The sequence below is a fragment of the Podarcis muralis genome, chromosome 4 (assembly GCF_964188315.1).
Source record: "Podarcis muralis chromosome 4, rPodMur119.hap1.1, whole genome shotgun sequence".
In the NCBI taxonomy this organism is placed as follows: domain Eukaryota; kingdom Metazoa; phylum Chordata; class Lepidosauria; order Squamata; family Lacertidae; genus Podarcis; species Podarcis muralis.
In genome coordinates this window covers 24,521,598-24,538,393 of record NC_135658.1, presented here as the reverse complement: position 1 = coordinate 24,538,393, position 16,796 = coordinate 24,521,598, and the positions used below count along the sequence as shown (strand labels likewise).

Genomic DNA, 16,796 nt, shown 5'->3' with positions numbered 1-16,796 from the left:
GAAAAGGCACAATGTGCTTCACAGCTTTATTGGATAGTTCCAGGTATTTAGAACAGAAGTCAAGACAGGTGCTTTTGAAGTCAGCCGGAAGAATCATCCTAGGAAAGTTCTGTTAAACTGTCTTGTTCTTTTGAAGTCAGATTGGAGAGTACAGCAATATCAACACTCACAAAGGGGTTTCTAATCTAGTTGTATCTTTTCTCGGGAATGGGATACTGTACTTGGAGGCTTTGCACGTGTTCATTTATGTCGATAACCGCATTTGTGATGTGATTAACAAATCTGAAAGACATAAAAATGATAGGACCGATTGACTCAGTGAGACCACAGACTTAATTTTTTGGTCATAGCTTCTGTTTTTATCCTTAACTTTGAACATATTTATGGCCTTTCCCTGAAGACTTCATTCTGTACACATGGCTGGAAATAGCAGCTAATATTCTAGTTTTGCTAACCAAGAAAAGTAACTAGAGTAATGTGGAAAATGAAATTTTGAAGCAGAAAAGTCCTCAATTTATCCTGCACTTTGAATAGGCAAGTGAGAGCTTTCCCTCAGGAAAGCATTTCTGTATGTAGAAGTAGTTGAATCATGATCACTGGTTGTCTCCTCAAACAGAGCTGCAAAAATTAAGGCACAAGCCTTAATGAAATTAACAGTTTATATAGATTCATCTGAAATAGTCCTAAGCTCAATATGTATTTTTTTCTTTGCAAGTGATTCCCTGTTCTCCTTTGACTGACAGGTAACAGGGTGGGTTGATAACACTTGCCAATTATTTGGCTATTCGCTCCACACTTTGCATTTTGAAAATGAGTTAAGTTCTAATGAGAGGCAGGAAAAACAGGCTCCTGCATAGTGCAGAAAGTTTGAATATGCCTTCCTTGCACCGGCGGGTGGTAAAAGAAATCAAGCGCATGCATTGGTAACTTTGAGACTTGATTACTGCAGGGCTTGAGCCTGGTCCAGAAGCTCCGTTCTTCACTAGCTAGACCACAGTTCCCCATTCTTTGCCAGTGATGCAGAGGACTCTTATCCCAGCTAGAGGATGGCCAGTAATTATTTATTTATTTAAATTGTATAGTGCCCTATACCCAAAGACCTGAGGGCAGTCCTTTCTTATGTTCAGGATTCTCCAGTAAATTGGCGTTCATTATTCATGGCTGGACATGCCGATCAGAAGGTCGGTGGTTCGAATCCCCGTGACGGGGTGAGCTCCCGTTGCTCGGTCCCTGCTCCTGCCAACCTAGCAGTTCGAAAGCACGTCAAAGTGCAAGTAGATAAATTGGTACCACTCCGGCGGGAAGGTAGACTGCGTTTCCGTGCGCTGCTCTGGTTTGCCATTAAAGCGAGATGGAGCGCCGCAACCCCAGAGTCGGTCACGACTGGACCTAATGGTCAGGGGTCCCTTTACCTTTATTCATGGCTGAGATAAGGACTTCTTTGAACCTGAAATGATTGCATTCAAAGGTGCATCAAAGGTCAGAATGCTTCAGCCAAAGCAGAAGCCAGAGGTTGCTTTGTGTGACACTGCAGTCTGGCCTCTGATACTTAGTGTGAAGTATATATCAGGATTCGTGCCCCAGAGGCATTGGGACATGCCTGGATGTTGAGTGAAGTGAAGTAGCAGAACTCTGGTGACTTGTGGGCTTTAAACAGACACAGAACGCAGCAAAATCATCAGTAGAAAGTTTACTAAGGCAAAATAGTTTTACATTTGGGTACCAGGTCCCTGGTACAGCAGTCTCAAGCTCAATTCAGAGCGTAATCTAGTTACAGTATAAAAATTCCACACCAACGTAAAAACTATATACACAGAGAGAATAAATCAAAGCAAGTACATTAACAGGAAATAATGAGAGTGAGTAGGAGAGTCCTCACCAGACAGCAATTATAGCTAGTCCAGGGGTTGTATGACCTTGGAGGAAACAGATAATGCAGTATTAAAAACAGCAGCTGCATTCCTGCTCCCTAGAGAACTTTTGAACGCTAGAATATACTAGAACACTTCTCTTAGCTTCTATAAGCTTCTATTAGTTTCTGTACTTCATAAACATCATCATACCCTGACAGTATACCTTAACAGCCAAACTGTTCTGACTAGAAGCCCCTTCTAACCTTCAATATGAACTGCATTTGCTTTGGAATTCTCATTAGCAGGCCTGTGTTTTAAATATTTTCTCACATATTATGGAGTGTGTTAAATCCTCACCAATTCTACTCAGAAGTAATTCTGGTTGAATTCAGTGGGGCCTACTCCCAAGTAAATGGGATTGGGGTTGCTGTCTGAGTTAGAGCAGGAACTCAATCATATTGTACCAGTACTTTTATCCGTTGCTCAGATTCCCATTCCAACTGTGGACCTAATTCAGATTTCTGGTCTTAGCCTCTTAAAGCTCTAAATAGTGTAGGACCAGGCTTCCTGAAATACTGCATTCTCCAAAATAAACCTACTCAAACCGTGAGAAGCTCTTCAGAGGCCCTACCAAGCAAAGTGAGGCTGGTGAATGCTACTTAATGGCCTTCTCAGTGGTGGTATTTCAGATTTAGAATGTCCTCTCCAGAGAGTCTATGGTAATTCTGAGTGTGGTTTAACTTTTGAACTACAGTTTATAAGTTCTATATGTTTGGGTTGTCTACTTCTGTTCTTCTCCACGCTAGAAATTTTAATGCAGCCTTTTCTTTTTAATGAGCCTGTTTTCATTTGTATTGTATATCACGTTGTGAGTTGCCTAGAGAATAGTGCTGTTGGATACTTTTCTACTACCTTTTGGTGTCTTTCTGGGGTGGGGTGAACAATCTGGTGTCCAATTTCAACTATATTAAAATCTTGGATTTCTCCATTGATTAAATTGGGCGGCTCTCACTTTTAACTTTGGAAACATTTGTGCATGAGTGGTGCCATTTTGGCGTAATAAGGACCACACTTGAAGAATGAATTTGCTGCTATTATAGGATTAATGAGGATGATAGGACAAATGATGTGAAATTCCTTTTTTGCTTCTTTGATACAGAGGAAGACTCGGGCAGTATCCCAGCAATAATAGCTTGGGGCTGTATAGAGGGAATGGTAAAATGTGGCTTTGTACACATGGAGAGCTTATTTGTGGTAGACATCACCCGCCACAACTTCAGAAGATGTGCAGTTTGCAAAGGAGCCTTCATTTGCTGTAAACTGTCAGTTTGATACTGAGTGAATGTTTCAAATTACTTTATTCTTATTTTGTTGTTGTTGTTTAGTCGTTTAGTCGTGTCCGACTCTTCGTGACCCCATGGACCAGAGCACGCCAGGCACTCCTGTCTTCCACCACCTCCCGCAGTTTGGTCAGGCTCATGTTTGTAGCTTCGAGAACACTGTCCAACCATATTCTTATTTAGATGTTCTCAAACTATATGAAACAGCAAAATACCAGTTTTAGATTAATCCAGAGCTGCCCTGTGCCTCAAAGATAAGAAATATTTATGTGTTTGCAAAAAAAAAAAGTATTCAAAATATTTCCCCATCTTGTGTTGGCAGAATATTTTTTGGCCCTGAACCAATTGCTAGGTTTGTTGCTTGTATATTGAATTTTTACTTTTGCTAACTAATACAGAATGCTATGTTTGCAGGTGTTTCCCAAAAGCGGCTTGCTATCTGAGGTGCAACTGCAGTGCTAGCTTCCTGGGAGGTCGGGTGCTGTTGTTTACTGAGAGGAGGAAGGGCAAGTTGGTGAGGAGTTCAGGAGGTTAGCACAAGAACATTGGCTGCAGTGATGTGTTTGCGGTATGCCAACCCCTACCTTACTCTCAAGCACTAGCAGTCCAACTGCTAGGAAGCTAGTGTAATGGCTTCACCGAACCTGATGAAACTCTGCTGGTGTTTCCTCTGCAAAAGTTTAGCTTTCTGCAAAAATCATAGGTGGAATGTAAATCCTTTTGCTAACAAAACTGACAGCTAATGGTTGTGTGACATGGCTGTCTCAGAAAAAGCTGCTGAAGCTGGGAAAAACAAAACAGATTTTGGGTGCTCTCCCACTGAGGATGACCCTTACTGGATGTAAAGATTTTGTGGACTGACATCTAGGGGTGATGAGAGCTACTTCCTCTAAGGAAAAGGTAAGATATTTGAGAGAGTAATTCTGGGGGTGTTGCCAGACATCACCCACCCATTTTTTGCTTTTCAAAGGGTAACTCCTCCAGTTAAGTGTGAATCTGATGAAAATAAGTTTGATGTACATATATAATGTGATGTTAAATACATGATGATCGTACCTAATGTGAAACGTAATATAAGCCATACATTTAGGAACACTTGTATTTCGGCGGCAGAGGCAATTACGACCCAATGCAGCCGTTTCTATCATGGATCTTTGGAGTGTCAGGCATAGCCCTACTGGCTTTAGCCCAAACGTAGCAGAGTTTTCCTGCACAGCGAAGAAGCTAGTTGCGGCAGTAATGACTAGTCAGCTAGACTCAGAATAACTATTTACAGGATTTATTAAAAAGGAAAAAATAAAACCAGCAGAGTTTCTGCATACAAAACAAAGCAAAATAAATCCTCTCTTTCTCTCTCTCTCAAAACCATACACAGCACTTCTACTCCTAACAACACCTCACTTCAAACTGAGCTAGCAATCCCTTGATAACAGAGCAGAGTGCTGGTCGTTAACCAATCAGAGTGAGTAGTTTCTAGGTCAAGCAGACCTGGGCTTTCTGCCAAGAGTAAATTGACACCACCTTGAGTTAATTGTGAGAAGCCAGAATCTGCAAGTTTCCCACGAGAACCAATTAACAGAAACTGAACATTCTAAGCTGGGGGGTGGGATTCTTCCTGCACTACTGTGACTCTCCTTGCCATTCAGATTTGAAATGGTGAATCACAGCCAAGCTGGTGGGCAGTACTTGGGTGGCAGACCTGACTGGAGCCTATTTTTCTCTTGAGCATTTAAACCGGCTGCACAGAGGTTTCAGGATGAAATACAGCTGAGCGGTTTTCACAGCGAGGTGCTGCCTTATTACTCCAACAAAGCTCTCCCCCCCCCCATTTTCTGTTGACAAAAGTTCAAAGTCCTTTCCACCTCTAAATCATACAACTTCCTGCCCATTGTTTTGCATGTGTTATTTGTTCAGGTACATACAACCTACTTCTCTGCTATAATAGTACACACGTTTAGCTGTATAAATTTTATATTTCAGCTGTATTGGCCTGGAGGTTATGTGGTATTCTATCCATTCTGTGTTGTTTATGTTGACATTACAAGTATTCATGTTCTGCTAAATTTTTATTAAAACTGTCCTGGAACATAATTACTTACAAATATGGAATATTTGACTGCATGTCTAACTTTCATTTGTACTTCTGAATACTGGATTTTAGTACTTCGTGCTAACAATACTACTGCTTGTCCTGAAAGAGCATACGGCACTCTTGGTTCTGTGAGTCTATTAATGACTTAAGTAGAACTAAACACTTTATAATTCTGCATTTTCTTGAATTTTTTTTCTCCGCATGAGATGATGTATCATATTTGGGAAAGAAGTACCTTAAAAAAAATTATGAAAATGGGTTTTCTCATTTAACCTATGACATTTGCACAGTTCCATTCTTGTGACTTCAGTGGAGTCTGCAGTCTGTGCTAAGTTGCAATCGAAGTCAGGGGCACATGGCTTCTCTCCGTATTCTAAACTGGCTTGTAAACATATTGTATTGAAGCTGTTTGAAATCTGATGCTTCAATATTTATAAATTTTATTAAGAAGTTTATTACTGTTCCTGACCACTTTTAGTCTTACAGTAATTATAATATTTTTGTTTTAATCTTGTTATGGTTGGATATGTTTATCAGAACATCTTATTTTTGTAGAGCTGCTTGACTTTTCATGGTTTTCTTGTGTGCATTGCCTTAGGTTGCCTCTGGTTGTAAGGTGGGAAAGAGGAAAACTGTGTGTCTTGCCTTTATTATTCTGTGTTGCAGTTTTTAATTACTCCATTCTGAATTTCTTCAAGTTGTCTATTAATGGAATTGTTTGAAAACCCACACAAACTTCTAATCTTCAACAATATCTGTTCTACTAGCCTTTTGACTTCACTAAAAAGTCAACTTTCTCCCCCTTCCCCACCCCATTTTATGAATACTACCATTAAGTCCTAATTTTGCTTTTGATAAATATTGTTCCATCTCTTCTATAGACCTGGTTTTTAGTAATGAATTCAACACCTGTGTTTTGCATGATTTGGATTGTAAGGGATAATATATTAATAGTTGTGTCTTTTCTTAATGGCACAGTTCAGTGTACTTGCACATTAATGATCTCAAATGATAAGTAGTATGATTTTAAGCCCATATGGCAGTACTGTAAACAAGTACAATAACACAGAGAGGCACTTAATCTTCCACTTACACATAGCTTTTAGTTATTTGAAGGCTTGAAAAAACCCCTTCATTTTCAATTTTCTGAGTTTGCCTGCCTGATTCTTACTGGCCGAGACCATTCTTAATTCAGTACAGGCTACTGGTGAATGAGTATTTACCCACCTGCCTTACGACAGTGACCTACTGCTGGTATGACTTTTTACTCCTAATTGTATTCTATATTGTGAGTTTTCTTAATTTATGGCCATTGCACATAATGCTTCCAGTCTGAAACATTTTTAAGACTTCAAGCAATATCATTCCAAACTGCCCTTTTTAATATTATGTGCTGTTATTAAGGCTCAGAAGAATAATAACTAAAAAACAAGAACAATATAAGCTGCTCTTAGGGTCAGTACATACTGTTTGTTCTGAATATATCAGGATTGTGAGAAGAATCATACAAACAAATTAAATCCCTATACACTAATCTAAATTGTTGCTTTTTCTCGATCATGTTAGTTTCTTTATACTGTCTCTGGGTGCACTACGACCTGGTGCAGAAGTAATATTTCTCAAGCTATTATCTATTGTCTGTTTGGGGACCAGAACATTGCCCCTGTGGCACTGGATGCCTGTGCACCAAAGCTCAAGAATGTACAAGTTTGAGTTGAGAGTATGCAGTCCAGATGTGTAGTCAACCTCTCGGGGCTTGTTTAGTTGTTACCCACCTCTTTGATTCTGCCAGGTTTGTGATCAGAAGAGAGTCTCAACTTCATTTACTCCTCCTTGTTCCTTTGACCTTGAGCAAAAATAACATTTACACAAGATCCTCTATCTGTAGATATCTCAGTTGGAAGAATCTTGTGTACTTATGCTTTCTCAGCAAGCCCCAAATTGTAGGACTTCAATAATTTACTAAGTTTTAAAACTTTTTTGCAGGATTCCTCTGATTTTATGTAAACCAGAAAATGAGATTTATTTTGTAATAACTGTGACAAATTAAGTTTTGCTGTTGCTTGAAAAGATGAGAATGTTAAAGTAATAAGTGATAGGTTGATTGTTAAAATTATGTTTACTTTCAGAGAGAACAGGAAATGAGAATGGGTGATATGGGTCCTCGTGGAGCATTAAACATGGGAGGTAGGGATCTGAAGCAAAAGGCTCTTGTTATTTCAAAATTTATTTGAGACTGTACATGTTACTTATGAGTATTATACATTGAGAAGTATTCTTGAAATATTTATTTCTGTAGTGAATCTTGTTGTTCAGGATTTTTTGTTTCAAATGTGAGTTATCTTAAAATTAGGAAAAAGCAAATGAACATAGTAAATATGGGCTGGTGGGTTGTTACTTTTTTCATTTTAAGACTGTTTCCGAAGAAAAGCAAAATACGAATTGTATCTAATACAAGAAGAAAAGGTTGTGGGTTTTTAAAAATTACTTCTTGAGATTCACTTATTTAAGTTTTTGAATATGTTGCTATTTATGGAAGATGATTCTGGAAAACAATTGGAAACAAAGTACAGTTAACTGGCATTAATGAAGCACCTTTGTGAAAATTTCATGCTCTATTAAGTTTAGCACTATGTATACAGTATCACCACAGTGATTTATTATGGGGCAGCACCCAATTGTCTGCTATGGTTTATCAACTGAGAATGTGCTACACTCCTTCATGCTTGAATTCCCCCACTCTTCTAACCATGGCTAAGATTTTGTGGCCATTACTGCTTTCTAGTTATATTTTCTGACCATTCTGAAGAATCCATATTTGGTCCTAGAGTCATTATCTAATTATCCTTGTTGAGGCAAGCTGCTCAAAGGGGTGGTAGCTGCACATGCTTCAGTCAGTCTTGGATGAAGCTGATTACCCAGATTCATTTCATTCTAGTTTCAGACCTAGGTTTGAAACTGAAACTGCTTCGGTTGTCTTCAGAGATGAAATGTGCTGAAGGAGTGTAGGAGGAGAGTGATGCTGCTGATTCTGTTGACTAAGAAAGAATTAAACAGTCCTGATTATCTTACGGAATATTGCCTTCTGCATGAGCCTCCCTGGCCCTTTCAATCTGAATGTGTGACCCTGTTTCTCCTTGCTTCAGATTCCACCTTGTGTGGAGACTGGGCTGGCCTACAGAAGAAGTGAGGCCTTTACCATTGCAGCCCTGAAGTTGCTGAATGTCCTGGGCAAACTAAACAAACAATGGATAATAAAGAAGAAATTTGGGTAGAATGGGGGGGGGGGGAGTGCGTATTCTCACTGCTTAAAATTAAACCATGGTTTAATTTGAGCCGGTTAGTATAAATTCTGAAAGCAAAAAGCTTCCTTTTGTGAATGGAAGCGCTAATTAAACAGCATGTGTTTTAAAATGAGCTGTCTGATTGAAAGCATTCTTTAAAAAATTCTTTAAGGTTCTTAGTGCACTTACAGTGAACAAAACCTCTATGAACACTGTCTTTAGAAATAGATCCAGGAATTTTACACACAACCAACGCACCCAAATAGGGCTTGACTCCACATGTTTAAGAGTGTCCCCCACATTTAACCTGCTGGAAAGATGTGTAGTTTACTCAGTGAATTTGCTGTAATTTCCAGATTTGTGGACAGAGATGGTGGGCAAGATGTCTTGTTGCCCATAAGTATACAACTGAGGCACAGCATTTTGATGTGCACTTCTGGCAGGTATATTGAACTTCAGGCCTTTATTGAACTTCAAGCACTTTAATGTTGGAGCATAGGTCTTTCCTCTCTCTATTACTAGGAAAGAAAGGGAGAGGCCTAGTTAAGTCGAATTGTCTACATAAAATACAGAAAGCTTTGTCAGCTTTGGCACCCAGATTAATTCATAATTCATACATGTGCTCAAATATTAGGCTTATATGTAATAGAATGAAAGTTCATTTAACTTGTTAGTTTGTTTAAGTTCTTTGTTTACTTATGTTTAAGAAATATGCACTTGGTTTGAATATATAAGAATCCTACTACTTCATCATTGTTCTAGCCAAGATTAGCTTGAGTAATTTCCCCAACAAAACCGTGTGTGTGTGTGTGTGTGTGTGTGTGTGTAAAAAAGTGTAAAAAACACAGTTGTGGCTGAAGAGTTACGAAGTCTAGCTAAGTAGACTTTATTGAACATACTTTATTTGAAGCATTAAAATGACAGCTGAATATCATTTTATAGCTGTCCTTAACCAAATGCATAGAGCATACCATTCTTGTCACTCATCTCTGTTTCCTGTCACTGGTAAAATTAGAATCCTAAATTCTATGTTTCAGAGCCATAGTAGGTATCGTGGTGGAAACAATATTCTGTTTCTTCATGTTTCTGCCCTCCTTTCATGTGAAGCTGGTGTGGTAGAGTAAAGCTGATTTTTCCCCCACCCAAAAATCATGCACGTTAACCTCCCTGTGCTCTTATAATCCTAGGCATTTTTCTGCCAGCCCAGCTTTCTTCGTTTAACATAGGAAAGACGTACAGGAGATAGTTTGTGTGTGTATAAGGTTCAGGTCTCATTCATATGCCTCTTTTTCTATAACATATTGAACATAAACCCCTGCCTTAAATGTAATGGGACACTGACTTGAATATACAAACATGTCCCTAAAATCATGGATCTCGCTCTTGCTATCTCTCCCTGTGTGCACGCGAATATTTTTTAATACAGTATGATGATTCCTTCTGCATTTCTATAATGTACAGTTCACGACTTATCTCATGGGTATTACTATTTTTCACTACAAGTCAATGTGCAGCTGTTCTTATAAATGAAGAGGTTAACTACTTGAGTATAAATAAGTACAACATGTTCACAAAGTTAAGTGGAGTCATACTCTGATTAGTAAAGCTGAATAAGTTGCCTACTACTTGAACATAAGTACCTCTGGGTGACTGCTTTCAGTTTCATTCATTCTTATTTGTGATAGCACATGTGATAGTATATTCTACCGCAAACCTCTTAAGTTACTTTTGTTTGTCTTGTGATTCAAATTTATTTGCTAAAAACGGGGGGGGGGGGACGGGACGAGACGAGAGAAGCTATGAAAAAGCTGTGTTACACACAAATGCTGGCACCAGGCCTCTTTGGATTGGGGCCAACTTGAAAGTTACTGCAGTTACCTGTATGAATTGGTAACTTTATGGAAAATAAGTAAAGCTGAAACCTATAAACAGTTTAAACACTTAATTTCAGCAGTAACTTTCAGGAACTAACTTTTTCTTAAAACCTTATGGTGGAAGTAAATGTACAGTCTCAAAGGATAAAAGCAATTTGTTCATTTAATTGATGTTTTGTATAGTTTGTTATTGTTGTAATTTTTAAAATTCAGTTAGGACAGCTCTAAGTGTAGACTGTTTTGCATAGATGCCTTTAGCCCAGCACCTGCTGGAAACCAAGGTCCTCCTCCTCCACCTCCAATGATGGGTATGAATATGAACAACAGAGGAACATTGCCTGGCCCTGCAATGGGTCCTGGTCCTGCCTTGGGACCAGAAGGAGCTGCAAACATTGGAGCCCCAATGATGCCAGATAATGGAACTGTGGTAATGTATCACAAAATTTTAATTTTGTCTCTACTTCATGGTGGCACATCTCTTTGCTGCAAAGATAACTTCACGCTAAAACTAGTTTAGAATAGACCTTTGAGTTAATAAATACCCTTTGAGATTGAAAAATAATTTAAAAACAAACTGAACTGCGGTCTTGTTGATATTGTTATTGGCACTGTATTAAAAGTGATTATACCCGAGAATTATGTACACAGAGTTAATTGCCAAAATTGTTTTACAGCTAGAAGGCCGTTTTTCACACTTTTGCAATGATCAAAGTAGAGGAATGCAAAAACAAAACAATATTTTATAGACAACAAATATAATTAGTCATTCTTATTTTGCTGTATTGGGGCAGGTAAACCTATAATATGATTGCTGTTGAAATGACACATAGTGTGAAGATATCTTTGATTAAGTGAATCTTAAGTACAAATTTAATTTGTTAACATGCTAGTATTATACAAGTGAAGCTACAATTATAGAACCATCTGTGTGACTCAACACGCGGAATAGCTTCTTCAGATGGTTGGGTATAATTCACAGGTGGGCAGGCTGTGTTGGCAGACTGCATCTGGTTCTTGGCTTAATTTTAAAAGCCATGTGCAGTGTGATCAGACCAGACCTCTGGCAAGAACATCCTTCTTGCAGGTCCAGAATGAAAAGGGGTGCCCCATTCAGTCAGCATGTGCTCCCTGACAGTTTATCCCTAAATGAATGTTGCCCTTGGCGAGAAAATGGTTGCCTACTCCTGGTTTAAGTTAACAGATAGAACTTTGTTGTGTTTTCCTGTATCAGTTTATTTTTGCTGAAAAGTCAAGGTGATTTTTAAACTTCGTCAGTAAAAATGATTGCAGTGGAAACAACAGATGAAGCTCTTGCTGTCTCTGATACTCTCCAATATCTTGAAAGCTGGGCTATTTCTGCTCATACTGATTTTGAAGAGAAGTATATCAGCACCAGTTTTTTCTATGTATTTTACTCAGAATACTGTTTTCATGAGGGATGCGGGTGGCGCTGTGGGTTAAACCACAGAGCCCAGGGCTTGCCGATCAGAAGGTTGGCTGTTCGAATCCCCGTGGCGGGGTGAGCTCCCGTTGCTCGGTCCCTGCTCCTGCCAACCTAACAGTTTGAAAGCACATCAAAGTGCAAGTAGATAAATAGGTACCGCTCCGGCGGGAAGGTAAACGGCATCTCCATGCACCGCTCTGGTTTGCCAGAAGTGGCTTAGTCATGGTGGCCACATGACCCGGAAGCTGTACACTAGCTCCCTCGGCCAGTAAAGCGAGATGAGCACCGCAACCCCAGAGTCCTCTGCGACTGGACCTAACGGTCAGGGGTCCCTTTACCTTTACTGTTTTCATGACATATAGAATAGTCAGTTTAATAGGTCCCATGTAACATGCAGAATACTGAAAGAGGCAGGTGGGCCTTTTTCTCTAACCCTTCTCATAAGGGAACCAAAGGAAATTGGCCTATATTATGTTAACATCTAATAAAGGGAAGGACAATATACAGTGGACCCTCTGGATATGAATTAAATTCGTTCTAGGGGTCTGTCCGCAACCTGAAAAGTCCGTAGGCAGAGGCTCTGCTTCTGTGTGCAGCGCGATTTAGCGTTTCTGCGCATGTGCGCATGGCGAAGCCCGGAAGTATACACTTCTGGGTTTGCCGTGTTCATAACCCGAAAGTTGCGTATCCAGAGTGGTACGTAACTAGAGGGTCCACTGTATTGTGTTCTAAAAGGAGATGAAATTTGCGTTTATCAACATACCCTGAATGTTTTGTAGCATAATCATTTATGAAGACTTCTGGAAATGAGCTATGACAGTGCTGTTTGAAAATGGAATGTTTCTCTGAAGCTGGTTATTTTTTCAAAGAACTAGTAAACTTTTCAAAGAAAACTAGCACACTTAAAAAAAAATCAACTACTGTACTTCTGCATTACTATGCAGCCCCTGGTGCCCCCCCAGAAAGCCCATTTTTGAGGTGGGGGGGAGCTCTTTGGTGTTCGGACCAGCAGTAGAAATTAGGAATTGTTGGAATTCTGTGTGTGTGTTTGTGTGTGGAAGTGTCTTCAGCCTATACAACAAAGCCTTTTGGATCCCAGTGTGAAGGAAGTTTATTACTGTATTTATATCCTGTCTTTCCTCCAAGGAGCTTAAGATGGACGTCTCCCTTCCAGTTTTTCTTTGTGGGTTGAGGGGCTTTGATTAGTCCCATGTCACCCACTGATCTTCATGGCTGCGTGGGGATTTGAAGCCTAGTTTCCTAGGTCCCCAGTCCAACATTCGGTGTCAACTGCAGTACACCGTCTTACATTATTTGCTCAATTGAGTTCTCCAATTCTTTGTAATTTCTTAAATGGCTGAGCCTCTTTTCCAGATTTTTGGAAGGTATACACAGATAATACTAGAAAAAAGACAGCAGTGAAGTCAGATGGGGACTTTAAAAAAATGTATATATTTAAATTAATGCTCCTAGATTCAAAAGAGCAAGTAAGAACTTAACTTATTAGTTCAGTTTGAACGTACAAGTTTTCTGAGTATATCTGAAAATGAGTATAATCTCAAACTATATCATAATGCAAAAAATATATTGCAAATTTTAGAATAGCGCATTTTGTTGTTAGTTTTTCAGCTGACAACAGGTTTAAATAAAAATGCCTAAAGGATTTGGGGAAGTATGTGGCGGTAGAATGAGCAGGTAGCTAATGGCATCTGGCTCCTTTTTTTCCTTCTCTAAATCTTATTTCCTCTTCTAACTCAAATTAGTCTAACTTGAAATGTGCTATAGCTGGTTTTTACTTACCATTTAAAGTATTGATATGTCTTCCAACAGAAAATGAATTGTGCTTCTGCTTACTTTATTTCAAGAAGAAATACTACTTTACACGTATACCGTACAGGAGAACCTGCAAAATATATTTATTATACTTTTGTCTCGCTCTTTATATTGCATGATCAGGGTGGCTTAGAAACTGTTTCTCATAGCATTTTTTATCTCTTTTTTTTTAAAAAAAAACTTGGATGTTGGATCCCTTCCCCTTTTGTCTTAATATACTGGTGGGCGCAACATTAGTTAATTTACTTTTCAGCTTATTATTAAAATAATGACTAAAATTAATTGCTCCTTTCTTCCTTCTATGTATCATCCTGATTCTGCTGGACTATCTGCGATCTTCATGAAAACGCCACTTGGTTTCCCCCCCTTGGTTTTATTGTAACTAAAATGGTTCTAAATGGACTTAAAATAGCATTCTGAAAGATTCCCGCAAGGAGGCCCACCACAAATGGGTTCTCCTATGGTTAGTAGGGCAGGCTCCGAAACTCCTCAGCCGGCTATGGGTGGTGTAGGTGCCGTCAGTGGTGGACCCGGTGGCTTTGGTAGAGGAAACCCTGGGGGCAGCTTTGAAGGACCTAACAAGCGTCGCAGATACTGAAATTGATTTCTTACTTCTGAGAAAATTGATTGACTATCTGGTGTTATGCCTTTATAATTTTAGCTGTTACCTTGAAAACGGTTTTATTGTTAATGTAGTCACCAAACTTTTGGGGGGTGGGGTGGGGGAGTAAAACTTACTTTTTTGTATTCAGTCTTAGGCTTTAACGTAGAGCAGAAATAATGTGCTTCGTTTTGCATGTCTGATGTTTGTGACTTCAGCAAAATAAAATGTGACCATGCTGTGACATTTGTGAGTTCCATACTTACAATAAAATATAATACAGATCTGCTTAAATGATTTTGAAACATTGTTATGAATTCTTTCCCTTAACTTTCTAATTGTACGCATAGATTTTCGTTTTTCTTCAAAAAGCCTATCTTCTGAAAATTAAATGCTTTATAGATTGTGACTGTATGGAAATGAAAGTGCAGCTTACAACTCATGGAGCAAATGTTGAGGCTTGTGCAACTTTAGAACATCTGAAACATTCAGTAAGACTTTATAGATCTGTTTTAAGTTGTTCTCACCAACATGTGCAAACCTAGTTGCAATGGGAATGTCATAATAATGTATCCTGTGTTCAGCTTTCAAATAAACACTTTGAGTCTTGAAAAATCTCCAAGTAGTAAATATTCACCTCTGATTTTGGATTATGAATAATAATTTCTTCGCAGGAAACAAAACTCGAATATTCTTTAAGAAAACTAAAATCTTGTTAACTTGGCTGGTAATTGTGTGTTAAAACAGTATTTTGCCCTGTAGTTAAGGGTTTCAATTGATTGTGTAGGTTGGCTGTTGCCTTTGCAGAAGATTCATAAAGAATATAAGTTGGCAGTATAGGTTTGAAGACCTTTCCTTCCTTGAAAACGTTACTTTTTCCAATGCTCTTAACTAATACTGTATATGTTTTTTTTATCTCACAACATGAAAGAAAATATCTTCCATGTTATAGGGAGCTAGCTTGCTATATATATACAGATAATGATCATAACTGCTGCTCTTTAGCTCTTGCCATGGGCAAAATGAGTTTGCATTTGGTTGTTTCATTTAAGTACACACATTTTCAATAGGATTGTTGGTGCAACCTTTACCTAGCTTTTTAAAGGCATGGTGTAAAGTAGATACAATGTACAAAAGCTTGGACAAAATAAAACTGGGAATTCCAGTTATACAATGCATATTAAGTAGAGGGATGAGAAGTTACTGACATATACCAATATTTATATACCAATATTGTGATTATACTACAAAATGTTTTTCATTAATGTAAATATTGCACGTTTGCATAGGAATACTGTTAGGTAACATTCTATTAAACCTCAGTGTGTTGGACTTATATGGAAGACCAGTCCTTCTGAATAAGTATGGTATATTATGTGAGCTGAGTATGGTTTTGCGAAATATGTGGTAACACCTGTCCCCCTATTTATATTTCTGCTAAATCAATATGAGTGTTGGACTTTTTAAATAATTAGAAGGAAAATCCTGTATTCCTGTGCCAAGACAGGACACTAGTGACCATATTTTCATCAGTGTAACATTTTAGAAATACTGGTTTTGGGTGGGTGTTTTGTTTTACTCTTCATGGGTGCTGCATAAACTAAATTTGTATAAAATCTAATCTAGATTATCAGTTCCAGGAATTTATATTTGTATGCTGCTGTTTGGATCCTGAAGAAGCAGCCATCCTCCTCATATGGAAGGTGTGAAATGTAAAATAATGCAGGAAGATGATAGCCATTTAAACGTAAGAGCAAATGGCTTTTTCCTGCCCTCATTTTACTCTCAACTTTCTAAAAAGGAAAGGTAGAGATAATGTGGATGAATTTCTTTGAGAAATGACTTGTATGCGTAAAATTTTATTGGTGCATTTTCTGATACTTTCTCAAGACTTGCAACACTAGAAAATGAGGTACTTGAGAATGGGTAATATTGGGAGAATGTTAGATTACTCTTCTACCCTATGCAAGCAATAGATGTAGGAGGTAAATCCTTGTTAGTAAAAATATTAATAACTAAATGGTTCACAAGCAACTGATGACCTCTGACTTCACTGTTTACAGTCACCCCACCCCACAACAACTTGTATTATCTGTGACTCAACCCCTGGTGAAGTGGACTATGGTGGCTTATGCCATAATAATTCTGTTCGTCTTTAAGGTGCCACAGGACTGTTGGACACTTTAATTGATGAAATAGTTATTCATGCAGTTTAATGGATGAATTCCTGCCTTAATGCTACTACCCGATCTCATACAAAATGGTTTCATTGTGTGAAATGGTAAATGTGTGAAATGATGCTTCAAAGGGCTTGAGACAGCTCTTGGTGTTGTGAGCCCCATTATCTTCAGTGGAGCACACTTGGAGGAACAATGAGCTACATTTCCTGATGTTTACAAGATTTTAGGCAATTTCCCATTTATTGAACACACATTTAACACTTTTCTATATTTAATTTTGAATGTGTAGAAAATT

General features: G+C 38.5%; 1 protein-coding gene across 4 annotated transcripts in view; it reads left to right on the top strand.

The window, feature by feature from the left end:
• The window catches only part of PSPC1 (paraspeckle component 1), a 59,852-nt gene that overhangs the window by 20,217 nt on the left and 22,839 nt on the right, over positions 1–16,796 (top strand). The window contains exons 7-9 of one of the 4 annotated variants that reach the window (XM_028726273.2): positions 7,415–7,472; positions 10,692–10,870; positions 14,133–14,938. The exons of the other annotated variants lie outside the window; for them this stretch is intronic. Coding sequence (XP_028582106.2) covers positions 7,415–7,472; positions 10,692–10,870; positions 14,133–14,318 — 423 coding nt within the window. The 3' untranslated portion in view covers positions 14,319–14,938. Of the gene's footprint in view, positions 1–7,414; positions 7,473–10,691; positions 10,871–14,132; positions 14,939–16,796 lie in introns of those variants that run through there. 4 annotated transcript variants of the gene reach the window in all.